Source organism: Prinia subflava, chromosome 3 (genome assembly GCF_021018805.1).
Source record: "Prinia subflava isolate CZ2003 ecotype Zambia chromosome 3, Cam_Psub_1.2, whole genome shotgun sequence".
Classification (NCBI taxonomy): Eukaryota; Metazoa; Chordata; class Aves; order Passeriformes; family Cisticolidae; genus Prinia; species Prinia subflava.
This window is the reverse complement of record NC_086249.1, coordinates 76,857,965-76,872,049: the sequence shown is the minus strand read 5'-3', so window position 1 is coordinate 76,872,049 and position 14,085 is coordinate 76,857,965. Positions and strand designations below refer to the sequence as shown.

At 43.2% G+C, this 14,085-nt stretch overlaps 1 protein-coding gene across 1 annotated transcript in view; it reads left to right on the top strand.

Moving 5' to 3' along the window:
- AFF3 (ALF transcription elongation factor 3) overlaps nucleotides 1-14,085 on the top strand; it is a 263,998-nt gene that overhangs the window by 180,270 nt on the left and 69,643 nt on the right. The window contains exon 9 of the mRNA XM_063393447.1: nucleotides 12,814-12,854. Coding sequence (XP_063249517.1) covers nucleotides 12,814-12,854 — 41 coding nt within the window. The remainder of the gene's footprint in view (nucleotides 1-12,813; nucleotides 12,855-14,085) is intronic.

Here is a 14,085-nt window from a genome sequence, read left to right as displayed (position 1 = left end):
AGCTTAGGACAAAGTAAAGTGGGGGATAGAAGGGATGTCTGAAGAGCAACAGAAGCAGACCAAGGTGCTGTGACGTTGCAGTCAGGGGCTGGGTGATAGGGGAGGCACGAGCTGCTGGCCAGGAGAGATGTCCTTCAGGCAGGGAGACAGGATCCTGAGTAATGGATGTAGAATGAAACAGGGTGGGAAAGCCAGGGAGAAAAAATCCTGGTTTGCTTCATAGCAAGCAGAAAAGGACATGTGAAGGTGTTTATCGTGCATAAAGAACATGAGTAGGTTTAGGCAGAGATTGTGGAAAAGTCCTGCCTATTGGGCAGGCACACATGGACCTCTGCTTTAGCACTGTGACTTGTAATTATTGACATCTCCTGTGTGCTGGTGTGCTAGGCAAGGTCTCTGCTTTGTCAGCAGCACTCCAAGATGCAGCTGATACAGGCTGGGCCTTTCACCTTGGTGCTCCAGCAAGCTCTGCAGAGCCAGCACAGAGCTCACCAAAGAGCAAAGCAAAGAGCAGGGCTGAGATCCTGTGACTCACTTCTAATCATCACAGGCCCTGGCATGAACAACCTTCAGAGATTACTTAGTCGTTTGGTCCCCTTTCCTAGTCACATTTTTTTCCTAACTTGACTCTACAGACAAAAATCTCCCAGAGGCAAGGCTGGCTCCTGCTGTATGAAATGCTTTCTAGAACCTTAGCTGAGACCTGCAGGTTTGCTTAATGAACAATCCTAATTAAATATACCTGCTGAAAAAAACAAAGCACTACCTTGCCATTCGCCTTGCAGGAAATAGACACAAAAATGAGTAACACAGACTCTTCCAATAGCTGCTCAGATGGACCTGTGTTTAAATGTCAGCAGAACTCGTTTCCTTTTACTTCCTAACTCAGAGGCTCTTTAATCTCATATCTCCTGAGCTCAGGAACAGGAAAGAAAAAAATCAGAGATGAATGGATAGGAGCAGTACATGAGAGATTCTCAGATATTCCTCCTGTAATAAATTAACCTTTGAGCAATCAGACTCATTCATGTAGTCCAGTTTCTCAAAGAGCTGAAGGTGAGCTGTACACAAGCTGGGAAGTTTCTAATTTTGCTGATTTCTATATGGGGAAGCTTAGGGGAAAACTTTGGGGGAGATTTTGCGTTTATGTCTGAAATTGCTAAGCAGCGAATGGGAGGTTTCTGAAGTGGTGCAAAGGGGGACAAGTGCTCCTGTGCTCCCAGGGCTGGTGCTTGGAGTGCTGGGACCAAACCAAGGAATGTGAGCCACGGACGAGGGAGGCCAAATGCAAGACAGAGGCATGATTAAAAGCTTCAAGACTGCAGTGGGGAAAGCATTCCCAACCCTTCTCTCAACACCAGCTATTAGGGTAGTGAGATTCACAGACCCAGGAGAAGGCAGAGAGGCTGGATTTGAGCTGAGTACGTGTGCGCCCGCAGTAATTATATTATCCACACATATTAGTCTCATAATTTTAATTACATAAATGTATTTTTCCTCTTTAATGAGCATAGTTTATCCATTTAAACTGATCGTTTCAATTTTACAGGCAGTGATCATAGGATCTAATATGCAGAGAGAAAATTTCCTGTTGGCATATTTTACACCACACAGATTGAAGAAAATATACTTTTTAATCCTCAATCAATATCTGAAGAGCATGCAATTAGCAGATACCAAGGTAGTTAACATAAATCTGCAAGTTAAAGAGCCAATTCATACTGATTTATAACACATGGAGTAATAATTTCATCATCATCTCTCCCAGAAAGCATCTGAAGCTTTGTAGCATGAAGATGTCAAAATTGTACTTAAGATTGTTCAGAGTACTGAATTGTAGTGGTTATTGCCTTTTGGTTCTTTGAAGTGTGGCATAGCACATGAAACAGTCCCCATTATAATACCCTGCTCTTCTCCTGTAGAGGTCACTGGATAACTTAAATCAGTCTTGGGTGAAATATTAAAAGGAGATTGTCAATTGTAATATGAACAATTCTCTTTCCCCACCCCCCTTCACTCGTCCTTTTACAACATGAACATTTTGTAATAGAAAAGAATTCCTTTAAAGGAAGAAAGGTCCCTAGCATCATTTGTGCAATTCATGTCAATCAATAGCCAGATAAATTAACTGACTGGTACGCATACATGGAATAATAATCTAACATATTTTTGCAACCCAAGTCGGCTTCCTCATATGCATTTTTTTTGCACAGGATCAGGTTGGTTGCCGCTGAAGTTTTGTGGCTGTGAAAATTTATTACCCACAGAGTCAATCTGCATTCTGGCTGCCAAGTCTGAATAAATAGAGTCATTGTGCTTGTCTGGAATATGTAACCAAAGTTCATCGAGTCAGCTTGACTTTCACATCCCACGAGATTCATAAAAGCCAACACCCTGGTATGTGCTCTTGATTCCTGCCAAAATTTTGTAAAATTGTATAAACAGAAGTTGAAGAAGCAATCAGAACACACTCCCAGGGACATGGCTCTGCACTCTAGCCCTGGCTGATCTTGAGAGGAAAGACACAAGATCTTTCTTTTCAAAGAAAAAATAGTATGACTGCTCTCCTGTGGCGGCAGGTAACCACAGGGGCTAAATATGCCCCCCTCGCAGAGTGCACAGGGAGGCAGCAATCAATCCTCTCAAGTTCCTTAATTTTGCTCATGTGTCCTGCACTGAAGGAAGAGATCAGGCAGCATTTGCCTGCAAGTGGCCACTGTCCTCAAGAGAGGACAAGGACAGACTGGCCCTGCACAGTGTGGGCAGTATAAGCGATACCAGCCCCTCCACAGGCAAGCCAAGACAAACAGAAAGCCTTGTCATTTCACAGGAGACCTCGGGGGACAAGCAGCCTCAGGAGGTTCACAGCTCTAGCACAGTAAAATAAAAGTCTTGTCAGCCTGATCTGTCTCACCACCCCAGCCCCATAGGGTGATGGAAGCCCACCCAGTCCGGCGCCTTCCTGGACTTCTTGGCGTTGCCTCCCACCCATGGCAGCCTAGGGACAGTCAGGGTGGGCTGCTGGCCCTGGGGGACTTGTCCATGCTTCAGCAACACCCTGGTCATGGTCGAGCCATAGAAACTGAGGCTGATTCGAGTTCCACGTGCAGCTCCCGTGGGAACACACATGCCTACGTTTTGTTCCCACCGTGTCTGTGTTGAGGGTTACCAGGGCGCAATGCTGGAAATGCATCTTTCTGGTAGGACTGTCTGCAGCACAGGCATTTGGGACAGGCCAAATCTGTCACAACACTGCAACAGGACAAAAGTCCATCTACCTGCTAGATGGCAATTGGTGTAGGGCTCTTCCCTTTCACTTCTGGATATGGAGTGACAACCAACAAAAAGAGGAGAATCATCCTGAAATGAGCAGTCACACATCTACATTATTCCAGAAGGAATAATTTTTAATTGAGTGAAAACAGTACTTCTACATGTGAAATGTAATATTTCAGCTTATTTAAAGCTGTCTGTAATGAATTCTAAAACAATTTGATAAAGGAGCAAAGCTTTCTGTCTGTAAGATCTGTTGGGAGAGCACTTTCCAAAGTCAAAGATGAGCTGAACAGAGCACTAAGACAGGAACATCTAGAGAGAAGAGTTTTATTGGGCAAATTGCAACATAACACTGCACAGCCCTGTTTATTATTAGAACCATTTTTAGACAATGCTAATTGTGTTCACATATGCCATGTCAAAATAACCACATTACATCATTTTAGTGTTGCGTTCCCTTTCATTCACCTCTTCATCAGTGCAGTTCCTTGATGCTTGCTCAGAAAGGAAAATTAGTGAGAACGGAAATGAGAACGCTCAGATCTGGAGAAAAGCACAGAGCCTGCATCATTTCTGCAAATGAATTTCTCAAAAAAAAAAAAGCCTTGATAAATTTGGAGAAAAATATATTTCTGATGAGAAGTTTCTCACTCCATTGAGCACAGAAAACTTATTACATGGAGTCTGGCTACATGAGAGTCTGACTGCACCCAAAACTGCACAAATCAGAGATAAGCAAAAGTGGAAAAAATTAATTTTTGGGTAAAGAAATGGCTGGAACCTCAGGGTTTTTTTTTTACTTAATCCAAATGCTCTGTTCAGCCCCCTGTCACTATAAGATGAGTTTTTAGACTGGAGGAATAAGCCTTACTTAACTTGGGTAAGTGCATTATTTCCTGTGTATTAGAGAAGCAATTCTTTTGGTATCCAACTTAACTAGAATCCAGAGGAAGATTTAAGCCAGCTGAGCCAAGAGGGGTTTTTTTTTGTGGTTTGCCAGCTCTGATTTTAAAATCTCCATGACATCTAAATTTGCACTTCCACAAGGCATGACAAGAAGACCGAGATTGCCTCACTGAAGCTGTCAGATGAAACAAAATAAGAGCTTGGTCTTGTCCTGCCAAACTTGGCTCACATCATTGCCTATCTTACAAAATCAGGTTCTATAGCTGGCAGGCAGGATCAAGCTCTAAATTTGAATGCCACAACCACAAATGACAGTGAAAAACGTCAGAGATCTGCTTGGATCTTGGACATGCACAAAATTTGGGGACATTTGAACATGGCACTTTCATCTGCATGCTCCTCAGTGGCAAAACTCCAAAACAGACAGGAAATTAAATTTAAAGTGTAAGGGCATCTTCCTTGTCTCTTCATGTGGATTCTGTGACTGAGTTAAGTTTTAGCTTGGTAAATCTCCAAAGCTTGCCCTTTTCCACTCATACCAGCTTTTTCCAAGACTTCTTTCTGTATCTGACGTAACATTCCTAACCCCATCTTCTTGAAATATTTCATTAGAACTTTTTCCCCCTGTGAAGCAGAATTACTGTATGAACATCTGTTTTGACTAGCGTGGGAACATATCCTAGTGCAATCAATTCAGCAGTGTTGGCTAACTTGAGGCATAAAGAAGGATTAGATCCAATATTTCCAGGCTGGATTTTGCTTGCCCCTGTCTCTAAGCCTTCCAGCCTGTGCACTTTTCTGCCTGCTGCAGAGAGCCCTTGCTGACGCCAGACACTGCCTGAACCTTGGTCCTGCTCAAGCCTGGCCACCGAGCTCTGTTTGCCTTCAGGCAAATGCATTCCAGCATGCCTGCAAGAGAATGGTTAAGTAACCAGCAACCACAAATCATCAGTGCTGTTTGTAACATCACAGCTATTAAGAGCTGTGAGAGGAGAACCTCCCCTTGTGTCTCTCTCACGGTGTGCACACACTCACCACGCACACAAACACAGCCTCAGCCTCTCATGGAGCTGCCTCTTGCTCCCTGCAAGGCAGAAGGCCAAGCTCACTTCTCTCCCCTTGGCCCCTGAGCTCGGGAGGGGTGGTGTCAGCATGAGGAGCTGCGTGAAGGAGATGTGCACAGAGGTGGAAGACAACAGAAACAGAGAGAGGCAGCTGAGAGAATGTCGGAAAACGAAATTGACACAGAAGGGGAAAGGGATTTAAAAAATTAACGAAGAAAATAAACTGGGAGGAGAAGGACATTGTAAAGGGAATAGAAGCTATATTAGAACATGATGAGAAATAAGTAAAAAGATTCAGAAGCCAATCCATCAAAACTACTATTTAAGAAAAAAAGACTGAGGAGCCATTTCTACAATTTCTCCTGCACCTAGGATGAAAACTCCCTCCTCTGAAGTCAGAGAGTTTAACCACTGCTTTCAATCAGCCTAGGGTGTTACCCGTCTTCTTTTTTATTTCCTTGCACAATCCAAGCAGATACTTGGGTAGCAGCAAATGCATCACAGTTGACTGACATAGTACATCCCTGGGAAGTGTTACCACTATTTGTGGAATTTAGGCTTGTCTTTCCCCTATTTTCACACATATGGACTTCCTGAAAAAAAATCTACTTTAATTTCCGAGCTTTCAGACTTCCCAATAAATCTTTTAAAGCCTGTGGCACAACACTGACAATTCTTGTCTGCAATAGCCTAAGTGCAAGCAGCACTTCAAACAAGTGACTTGTTCCTGGATAAGGAGACTACTTCTGTGGAGACAGAAGAGGTTTTCTAAGGTGACTGCTGCTTTGTTTGCAATGACTGAGACCTTCCTAAGAGTGACGTTGGAAATTAACCATTTTATTAATGTAAAATAGCGAGGATTTTCCTTCTGCTCATCTCCACTGAAAAAGATTAAAGTTAGCTCATCTGTGTTGAAACCTTGCATGGCTTTTGGGGCCAGACTGCAGGAAAAATCTGAGCAGATGCAGGACAGAAGACTCAGCATTTACAGATCTATAAAATTCTCTGTGTGGTTAATACCCATGCTGATTATACAGCAATTTGGAGATCCAAATCACTTTACAAGTATTATCTACTTAATACAATGCCCCTGAGAGGTATTTAGGTAAAGCTAAGCAAGAATTATTATCTCTGTAGAACTGACAGGGAGACTGTGACTGAGATGTGGCTTGTTGGAAGCCACATGGCAAGTCAGCTGCAAAGTCAGGATTAGCACTTGGGTCTTTCACTCTCAGGTGCCACGTTCAAGTCACTAGACTGTGTTCCCCCTGAAGATTAATAAGGATTAATGGGCAAAGCAGAGGAGAAAGGACAACGTATGCCAAAAATATAATAATAAAACTCCAGGGTGAAAAATTAGTACTGAGGTGTTGAAAGGCCTCAGAGAAATCATGAAATCCAGAAGGAGTTTTACAGTTTCTTAAAAGATGTGGCTCTGATGATAACCAACTCCAAAATGGGAAGAACGGGAGACCCATTTAAGTCTTACAGTCTGTAAATCTTAAATAAATATGAGCCAGACAGTGAAAATCACATTCATACATTTATATTGCAGATTTACAGAGAAACACTCAATCTGCAGTTTACAAGTGATTTTAAATCCCTCAGAAATCCACACTGGAAAGCAATCCTCAAACAAAGCCCCTAGGAGCAGTGAGGAGTACAGAATAATGCAGTGAGAGAAAGCATGTTAGGAATCACTTACAATAAATTGCCTGACCTGATCTCCTCGGGCAACTTCTTGTAGCCACAGGATACTCATGGGCATTTAAACAGGGCAAGTCTGTGGTGCAAGAGGTTTCCATTACCTCTGTTTTCAGCCCTGATGAGCAGCTCTGCACTCTTCGAGGAGAACATTGAAAACTGGAGAGGATTTCAGGATATGGAGAAGGATGCTTAAACCATTGGGAAAACCTGCCTGGGAGTGAAAGATACGCGCACGATGAGCTGAGCTTGTCTGGAGCAGGGCTGCTGGCTGGCTGGCTTCATCACACTCCATAAACACCTGTGCAGGAGGGGAGCTGGGAGGCTGCAGGGCAGCTCTATCTCACAGGCACAGGTCTAACTTCCAGCAAGAAGGTGTTTATAAACTCACCTTACCATGGAAGGTGGAAAACTGTGGTTGGACTGAGGTGGGTTAGCAGTAAGAGGATTATCCAGAAGTTTTGCTCTGGGTCCACAACAGCACCCAGCTTTGAAGCAGAAAGAAAACAGTCTGTGGAGTCCCATCACCCAAATTGTAGCATGCAATCAGGTTGTGCCCTTCACAAAATTTTTTTTCTTGGCTTCACTAGCTTAAGAATAAACCACATTTGAGCTAAAAACAAACAAAACCTTCAGAAAGAAAACAGAATCAACATGGAAGACATGTGAAGAGTGAAATGTGAAAGAAGACAGATACAAAAGTGTTTTTCCTGGTTTGGTTCCCAAATGGCAGTATATAGTAATGACATCTTTCCTTAACCCTGACTCGGAAAAAGTGTGTCTACAGCTCATTAACTGCAGTCCAATACAGGGTGACATCCAGCACTCTGGGTGGTTGCTAATATGAGAGCCTCTGACTTAGAGCATAAATGGTTCACTGCACAGTTCCAGGGCAGCACCTACCACCCAAGGAAGACAAACAAGATGCTCTGGGAGCTGTGCAATATATTCATGCACAGGCAGCTTGTATTGCTTCACTGTCACCACAGAAATGGTTCAAATTCTCACCACGTGGACACCTGTGCCATCTCAGGGAAGTCTCTGGTGTAGCTCGTGTAACTCCATACAATCACTGTAACTGAGCTCTCTCACAAAAACAGCAGTTAATCCACAGGACAGGCAGGATGGAAAGCAAAATGCCCGAATCTGCCAACAGCCAATTTATTGGCTTTTATTTGCCAAAGGTTGCTGTGGATGAGGTATAAGGAAAACGCATCTACAGTCAGCCCGCAGTGCCTCCAGGACAGTCTTCCAAGCCCAGCAGAACATAGTTCAGTAGTTTTCATTTGTTTCTTATCCAAAAATGCCTGTGAGCCCAGCAGTTTATGAAGCAACCCTTTTGCAACAAATTTAAAAAAGAGGGATTTCTGGGGAGCACTCTTAACACTCCTGTATCTCCATCTCAATAGCTGTATTCAGCCCGTTCTGCTCACTGCTCAGTCCCAATTACAATGAGCTAGCTCACTGCTCAGTCCCAATTACAATAAAAGTATTTAATTTCCTCTCTGATTTCCCTTCAACAACAGATTGCAACTTGTCACACTTCAAGCTAATTTTGGTAGCTCATTTAACACACTGAAACCTGAATATGTTCCCAAGCTCTGGCTCATTGCAATGAAGGATGGAGAAAGGAGATGAAATCTCTAGAGACTGAGAACCCGGCCGTGATTACTGCTGGTTGAAAACTTGTTTTGTCCCAGTAGTCTTGGGGTACAGCTAGAATCTTCCATGAATGATTAATAGACTGTAGACAGATCAGTGAAACTCTGCCATAAATGTATCTCAGCCAACTCAGTTGGGGATCAAAGAAGTCTAACGAGCCACTGTCCTGTAATTTGCAATTCTTGATGTAATGAAACAGCATAATTCATATTCATTTACTGTAGCTGGTTTCTCTAGCTCAGGTACCTGAGACACCTGAGTGATTGGTGTTTTTGCTTCCCTGCGTCCTACTCAGCATTTAAGTTACTATGTGGTGAGTTGGCTTCCAATATCCATGTTCATATCGAAGAGAACCTTCCTCCATTTAGCAACCCACTGATTGCTAGAACTGAAAATTCAGTATTATGTTCATTGCTAGTGAACACATTCTACCACTTATCAAGAGAATATTAAGCTTCCCATAAAGCACTTTTTAGTGCTAAGTCTTGGAGATATTTAAATTCTGTCAGCAATATCAAAATTATTTCTTATCCCAGATTTCTATAACCAGCATAGTAACTTACTTCCAGGAATAATAAAGACTGTAGAACATATTCTCAGCTTTCTTGATGGATGATGAGTTGGCCTCAGTAAAGTTGTTAACGATGTAAAATAAAATGCAAATTAAATAGCACAATCAAAACGTAGCTATTAAAAAGATAGTCATGCAGGCATTATATGATACTAAGTACCACCCCTTTGCTTACATTGTTAGATAGATAATACCAGCATATTAGAAACACAATAAATCACAATAAACAGTTTCTATAGCTGTGCATTCCTCAAGCTGTGGGTCATAACCCTTCATGGGGATTCCTGAATGAGTTTGAATGGGATCACAAACTGATAGCAAGGAGTGAGGGCAGATATTTCCCCCTAAATTGAGCAGCCTGGTCCTGTGGCAAGGAGGGGAACAGGAGAGCAGACTGTAATTAGTGGCTGCAAGTATTTATACTTGCTAGGGAACTGCTAACTACCTTTAATTACAACAGCTCACTTTCTCCGGGAGAGGGGAGCAATATAGGCTGGAATTAAAATTGCTGGATAGTTGCTAACTGCCTTTCATTGCAGGCAATAGATCTGTTTCTCCAGGGAGGAAGAATAAACTTGCGACTGGATCTTATTCCCCCATCATTTAGAAATGGGGCCATTACCAGCTCAGGGGGTCACACAAATACACAACCCAACACAGTTGTATTTCCAGCCTGTGCAAGAAAGAAGTCAATAGTCTCATTTACAGAATGTGTGACCACTAGGCAAAGACTGAGGTGCCCCATGCAATCTGCATTGCACCTCAGTGAAGAAGGATGTTTATTAAAGGACTTAAAATGAGAGAGTAATTGAAAAAGTAGAATGATCTCACTGAAATGCACTTGTACGTTTCTTTCTGTGTGCTTGCCTGTCATCTGAATCCACTTTCTTGTTCAGAAAGGATCACCTTTTCAAATCTTTCAGCAACTGAATGCATCAAGACGGAAACTGAAGAGTGGCACTTGAGGCTGCAGCCCCACACACTGTCTCCTGGCTCAGACAGCACCCCAAATGGGTCAAGACAAGGGAACTCTCCTCCTCCCTCTGAGGGCAGCTTTCCTCAAGCCTGGAAGAGACATTATCCAGCACATCTTCCTCTCAAAATTAGGGATTTTTGAGAAATCCAACAGTGATATGAACCCCACATTCCATATTAGGGACTTTCAGCATCATCAAAGTTCATGTTTGCTTTCTTTCTTGTTTGCTTTTCTTTGCTTTCTTCAATACCCATGAGGCCTGTGGCTGCAGGGCAACCTGTCTCCTTCAATGCCTTCTGGCTACCACAGCCACCACGTACCTTTCTCTAGAAAGGTACTAGAGGGGAGTGGAAGCAATGGCAGGTGGAAGTGACCTTGCTGGTGGACATGATCTTATGTCAACAGCAAAGGTCTCCACTACACCCTCAATGTCACACTGCACCCCATGATTTGACACCCTCTTCCTGGGGAAGCAGCTCAGAAAAGAGATCTAGGTTTGAAATAACATAGGGGAAATCAGGAGGGAAAAAAAAAGAAAGTGAAGGAAAATTGTTATTTTTTGACTTGATCAGTTTTCTAACCTGTTGTATTGCACAACCACGTGAGCACCTGTGGTGGCCTGAGCCAAGAGTAGAAAACATGAGAAGTGCCTCAAACAGCACTGCTACATGCTGGCTGAGTGAAATGGAAAGACTGGCCCTGGCTGATGCGGGGAGGAAAAGAAGAGGTGACCTGAATGGTGTCTGCACAACTTGGTCATGGAAAATGGATCAGATAGTGAGAGGAGCTTCTGAGTTTTTCAGACAAAGATGCAACGCAGTGCAGGCCTCAGCATCAAAGCTGGGCATCTTGAAACTCAAAATGGTCATAGCCTCCTGCGAGTGGGAGTGATTAGGCATGGGAGCAGACTGTGTTGGCTCTGGGTGTTAAAAAAGAATTTAGGCCATAAATAATTCTTAAACCTAAGCTTTGGGTCTCCTCTGAACTTGAACTTGAAAGAATGTGTGGGGTGACATTGTTCTAACAAACCCCTTCCACAGGAGAGAGGAAAAATGATGCCAGCCCAGGGGACTGGAGAGTGGCTGTCCTCTTTTAAGCCTGTAGCCAGCGGCATGGGTAGTTTTGTATCTGAAGAGCGTGGAAATAGTAAGATCTACTGGAAACAGTGAAAAATGCCAGGTTTGCCCTAATATTTTCCTAACACTAGAAACAATGTGTTCATGCCAAAAGTCCCACTGAGCTGGCACCTTCCAAGCCCTTCCCACACGTTCTCTGCCTATTGCAGAAAGTCAACAGTAAGGAAAAACCCTCCTGTGAGCCATGCCACTGTGTCTTCTGACAATCTGGTGGGTGATACACATCAAATTACATCTCCCCAGAAACCCAGCAGTCACAAGTTATTCCAGAAAGTCCAAAGAGCAGAAATGCAGCTTCCATAATCAAGTGGAAATTCTTCCCACTCCTTTCAGATCTTCAGGGATCCATTCAGGGGATCTTTTCACACCTTTCTGTGAAATACAATGGAACTGCAGCCACAAGTCAGATTTTCTCAAGTGTTTCTTTGCAGTTTGTCAGCAGCACCTTTGCCAGGCCAGAAGGGTTAGGTCCATACTCTGGTGCTGAGCAGGGTGCCCGTAAGTCATCCAGCTAGTTTGGAAATAGGGGTGCGGCCCCCAGCAGTCTGATAAGCCAGGAGGAGCAGTTTCAAAACGTCTTTACTGGTAACTGCAATGAGAAGATAAGCTTTTATTTCTGTGCCCCTTGGCTCTCTGTAGTGCTTAGCTCCGTGTCCCTTCTGTGCCACATGAGGCACAGCCTGGACAGGTGCAGCTGGGGACAGGACACTCTGGGCATGTCCAGGTGGAACGGAGTCTTTGAGGGAGGTTTTCAAAACATTATGGATTTCATCTTTGTTTAACAGCTGGTTACTGTGCCAAAGCCATGAATCACACCACTTGAAGTGATTGAAGGAGGGGGAATAATAATAATAAAGTGGCAGCCTAGCTCAGGGATAGGCTTGGGAGTCCTATTAAACCTGAGGGGCTACACTTTCTATTCCCAGACCTGGTGGTTAACACAAGAACAAGAACCATGTCTCCCCACCCCATCCAAAGAGTTGTACTGGGCAAAAACTGAAGAGTAAACCAGCAAAAGGTCAATCCTGTACTGTGTAGGCAAACGTTGCCAGTAGATTAACATGGCAGTGCTCATGAAAAGTCTGCAGCAGCTCTGGCAAGGGCAGATTTTGCAAAATTTGTAATTCATCGCAAAGGAACCAAATATGTGATGTTTGTTTCTGTGGAAGAATGGGAGGAGACTAATGGTAAAGGAGAAGGAGTGGGAGTGCAGAAGCGGGGAGAGGGGAAAGCAGAAAACCAAGACCTGGTGAAAAAAATTGTCTAAATAGAGCAGTTCAGACCTCAAATACCATGCGGTGCTTTGACAATCTTCTGGGTTCTGGCATTTTAGACAAAGTGTTCTTACATTTGCTAGGCTGGAATGTCCATTTGACTATAGACTCTCTGCTACTTTGCTCGTACGTTAACATTTTGGACATGTGACAAAAATGTGTGTAACGCATTTTTTAAAGTGTTGATTGTGCTCGTAATTTTCAAGTCAGAATATAAAATAAACATCTCTGCCCTTTCTTCCAGCAGGCAGCACAGAGATCTGCTCTCCGCGTTCTATCTGACAGGTACATTTTGTCATTTTTATGAACTATAAATTGCTTTATGAAACGTTGAGCCCTATTTATTGTGGCATATAACTCATAATCGGATTTTGTCCCCAAAGTATCTGTGAACTGGGATGTTAAACATTTTGCATGCTTGGATTTGTCATGCATGTGTAGAGTTTATTACTGCAAAAATCACAGTCTTGTTGTATTTCATACAGAGTATGCAGAATCCCTTGTTGTGATACCAAACGGGAGATAAGAAACTTACTGGAGGAGGCATGAATGATGCAGTAAATTCTGAGCTTTAGAGTTTGCTGAGATATATCTGAGCTCATTTCTCAGCAATAAGTACTTCATTTATTCCGAGATGTTCTCTTCTGACTTTTTCCAAATCCTTTCCTTGGGAATTACTCTTTCTTTGACGAGATTCTCTGTATGTTTTATGCACAAAAACAATGCCCTTTTCTACCCCTTAAGTTTTAAGAGATTGGTATTTTGGAGGAATTTAATTAATTTTTTCACTTCTTCTGGAACTGCAGCAGTGCTCCAGGCAGATAAGCAGGGGACCAAATCCTTAATGTTCAGGTTTTACTCAGCTCTTTTTCAAGCAAAAAAATTCATTAACTTCAGTGGGAAACTTGCCTGAGCGAGGAATTCAGGATTTGAGCCATAGTAAATGTTATAGTTGGGCTGTAGGTCTGCACAGGTATTTACCTTAAATGACTTTTATGAAAGAGGCTTGATTGAAATATAAGGTAGCTTTCTAAGACGGTCCTGATTTCTTTTCCAGTTTGGGGAAAGGGGTAGGGAAGGGGGAGGAGACACTGTACATTTTAGTGCCTGTGAAAAAGAACTAGCAGATTTACATTTTTCCACAAATGAGGTACTGTGTCATGCAGGCTGACACAGAGTAAATTTCCCCATGTCTCGTTGGCAGCCCCCTCTGCTCCGTCTGGCCCCCAGCCCCCCGCCTCCCTGGGAATAAGCGGTAATTGACTCTGGAAGCCAGCTCAGGCCAGGATTTCTCCAGAGCAGAGCCTGTCACTTAGGCTGAATTATATGTTGTGCGTGGATGAATAACATTTCTCTCTGCTCGGAGGGTAAGACCGCCAAAATTATTGACCTTCCCTCCCCAAGTTTACAAACACCATTTTGTTTAGAATTTTTTGCCCCGCGCTAAGGAAAATAAAATCCTGAGTAAAATGTATGGGATGTGAGTGAAATTGCTGGCACAGTTATAGGGCTCAAA